Below are 3,367 nucleotides of genomic sequence, written 5' to 3' on the forward strand. Positions count from 1 at the left end.
ACATTAAAAAATATGCTTTGTTTTTTTAACAAAATAAGAAAAGGTAAGTATAACAAAAATTATTGTAAAAAACTGGTTGAAAGAAAAACTATTGAATTTTTTTAAAAAAAGAAAGAAGGATGGCCCCACAATATTTATTAATATCGCTGCTCTATGAACAGTGAAATTAATTGTATTTTATTATATACTCCATTTTGTTTGTGGATTAATGCACTTGTATTTAAATATTATTCTTTACAAAGTTATATATGAATATTTTGTATATTTTAGTTATATTATATTATTTTAATCATGAATAGCTTGATTATAGTTCAATCACAACTAGAAACTATTATCTGTATGGTCAATTCGATTTTTAGTTCTTTGTTGTAGGCCACTAAATTATAAGTTAAATTAATGATTTCAATTTTATAATATAAAATTCAATTAATAGAAACGCATTTTATAATGTTGAGATATTTTTAAGTACGTACTAAATTAGAATGCCTGAACCCTTGAAATTTAACCCGGTCTAGATAATCCTTAACGATATTTAAATATGATAAAATTACACAATACATATATGATCCAAATATATATAAATGACATTCCAGTGTTTGCGAAGCTTTGAACATTAGGGACGGAACTTTAATTTGGACTTCACTTGTCAAACAGTCCATTAGTTTTCCCCTGTGTGCGTGCGTGCGTGCGTGTGTGTGTGTGTGTGATACACATGACTTACTATCTCTGACCTTTTAAACAACTAATGACATCTGATATTGACTTGTCTCTTTCTTTATTTGTGGTTGCCCAATTCAACATGTGTGAACATTAATCGTTGAACTTTGAACAGCGACCAAATTAATGAAAGAAACTTGAAAAAGAAAGGGCAATAATATTAAAGGCATGTCCTTGAATCCATCTAATAGCTTCAAATATAAATAGATTCTCCTATATTGCTCCTTATCACATCTCAACTTCAGTTCACATTCAACCATCTTCATTTTCACTGAGTTTCTAATCATAGAGAAGTCATGGAAGCAAAGCTTTCATCCGACAAGTCAGCTTTCTTTTCCTAACTAACTTTCTTTTCTTTTCTTTCACTTTGTTTCAGCGATCCTTTTCTGCTTCTTTTCATTGTTTGTAGTAAATTACTAGCTGGACATCAGTTGCTTTTGATGGTTGATTTTCCGTTTCTTATTTGGTTCTCATTTGCCATTACGAAATTTTTATGCCTTTGAATATATAACTGATGACCAATGAGAAGGTATGTGAAAGATATTATAACCCAATAATGATCTAAAAAGAATCGTATAAGGTTTTATCAAATCCGGGTATTGTAGAGGCTATCCAACTACATACCCATGATGAGACAGGAATATTAGGGTCCTTTCTTTGATGCATAACATGCACTGCAGAGAGAAAAAGGAGAGAAGAACGAATACTGAAGAAGGGATATTTGATGTGGAGTGAGTTTTTCCTTCAACTAACTACTATTTTTTATAGCATGGGAGACCGCCATGAAATGGAAAATTTCAATCATCATTAAATTCGTCTCATAATGGAAGGAATTATTGCGATGAAATATTCCACATTAATAATGCGGAGGCAAACTTCCAGATTTGGATTCAATTGGAAATTCATTCTCAATCCATTGCTGATTCCAGTAAAACCTCATTAAACTAGAATATGCCAAATATTTGCTTTAAATTTGTGACGCAAAATTAATAAAAGTATTGGAGTTTTTGAAACAGATCAAATGAAAGAGAGTCTAATGTCAAAGGCGACGCGGATACAGAAAAACAGAAAATAATTGCAAGCCAACAAAATGCAGTTAGGTCCAACAAGACGAATGATGTTGGAGGAAAAGATGATGGTGGCAAAAGTGAACCTAGTACAGGTGGATCTTAAGTATTTCAAGAGCAAAATGTTTATATATTTCAAGAGCAATATTCATTCTGTCTTACATGTGTGTTATGTCTTCTGTATTTGGTTATTTGGTTATTTGTATGGCCAATATAGGAACAAACGAAGGTGCTTCAAACGAGCTAGTTGCTCAGCTCAGCCAAAGAACAGGCAGTGGTTCCACATTACTTGCTATTGGAGGAATAGACCAAGGAGGAGAAAGTCAACCTGGAACAGGTTGATGGGATCATGACTAATGAGATTGAGCATATAATGGAAAGAAAAAGGAAAGAGAAGAATAATGGAAGATATTGAAGATTTGATGAGAAGTTTTGAATGATTAAAGATATTTTAATTGTCATCTTAATTAAGAATATTTTGTTTTAATTATCGTAATATTTGAATTATTGTTATCTTTCATCCTCATTTATTTTTATCTTTTAGTTAGGTTAAGGCGCATAAATAAGGTCTTAACTCATTTGCTTTTACATGCCTTCACTACTAAAAAAAAAAAAAGACATTTGGCTGCAACTTTTAGCAGTGACCAAAAAAGTTAATTGAAAACAAATATCTTAAATATATAAAGTTAAGTATAAAAATTTTTTTTCCCTTTAAACTGATTCATTTGGCAACCAGATTAATTCTCACTACGTACTTGATTAAATAAAGACATAAACGATGTGTCGTTGTCGACTTGTATTAATTGTTATATTATGGTCCATCCTTGATGAATTAGACCATGTAAGCAAAAGTCTAGATCCAATAATAATTAATTAAAGTTAGATAAATTTTTTATTTAAATAATTTAGAGTGGTTGTAAGAAAGTAATTGTTGGAGCAGTTATATATATATATTGAAAATTATGTAACTATTAACAATCTAGATATATATATATATATATAGGAACTGGCTGTTGCATTTTTTGAATTGTATGTTCAGACCCTTCCCTCTGCTGTTCTCTCCCTTTTTCTTTTTCAGAAAATATTATATATCCACTGTAAAATTTATAATATCACTGTAATTCAGGATTCACGTGTGGTAGAAGGAAAGTTTTATCACCACCGGAAGTATGTTTTTTGGACTCCATATTCCTACATGTAGGAACGCATGGGCATGGAAGATTGGCATGAAGGGTTGAACTTTTAGACTTGACTAAGAAACAATTCAAGAAATGAATATTATATATATCACACATGCCCAACACACACATATTGTGTGTGGCTTACATGAATTAGATATTTTCACCTAAATTCTAGTTCAAAACAAATAGATATGCGCAAGCTGCAAGAGTATTATTAAAAATGGATTTTGCTTTACGTCAAAAGAAGAGAAAAGGGGCTCCAATATGGAGCTGCAACCTGAGGTGGAATCTTACGAGATGACAAAGATAATTGGATTAATGAATTTTCCAAATACCTTGGCTATTCAATCTAGCACCACGGCAGAACTCTTGAGCATTTTAAAAGGACTTTACCTTTGTTAG

At 31.2% G+C, this 3,367-nt stretch overlaps 1 protein-coding gene across 2 annotated transcripts; it reads left to right on the forward strand.

The window, feature by feature from the left end:
- Positions 1 to 950: 950 nt before the first annotated feature.
- LOC129315323 (uncharacterized) lies at positions 951 to 2,284 on the forward strand. Of its 2 annotated transcripts, XM_054958945.1 has the most exons (4): positions 971 to 1,039; positions 1,398 to 1,448; positions 1,734 to 1,879; positions 2,002 to 2,284. In XM_054958945.1, exons 1-4 carry the CDS (start codon positions 1,014 to 1,016, stop codon positions 2,124 to 2,126), a joined length of 348 nt encoding a protein of 115 aa, XP_054814920.1. In that variant the 5' UTR covers positions 971 to 1,013; the 3' UTR covers positions 2,127 to 2,284. The 2 variants fall into 2 exon arrangements, with proteins under 2 accessions (XP_054814921.1, XP_054814920.1); XM_054958946.1 differs by lacking the exon at positions 1,398 to 1,448 and having other exon boundaries at positions 951 to 1,039.
- Positions 2,285 to 3,367: the final 1,083 nt, after the last annotated feature.

The sequence above is a fragment of the Prosopis cineraria genome, unplaced genomic scaffold, assembly GCF_029017545.1.
Source record: "Prosopis cineraria cultivar Desert tree isolate PC_DT_omini unplaced genomic scaffold, ASM2901754v1 PC7, whole genome shotgun sequence".
In the NCBI taxonomy this organism is placed as follows: Eukaryota; Viridiplantae; Streptophyta; class Magnoliopsida; order Fabales; family Fabaceae; genus Prosopis; species Prosopis cineraria.

Coding starts and splice junctions, on each gene's coding strand:
- LOC129315323 (XM_054958945.1), top strand. CDS start 1,014: ATGGAAGCAAAGCTTTCATCCGACAA. Junction 1,040..1,397: donor GCAAAGCTTTCATCCGACAA/GTCAGCTTTCTT, acceptor CATGCACTGCAG/AGAGAAAAAGGAGAGAAGAA. Junction 1,880..2,001: donor CAAAAGTGAACCTAGTACAG/GTGGATCTTAAG, acceptor TGGCCAATATAG/GAACAAACGAAGGTGCTTCA.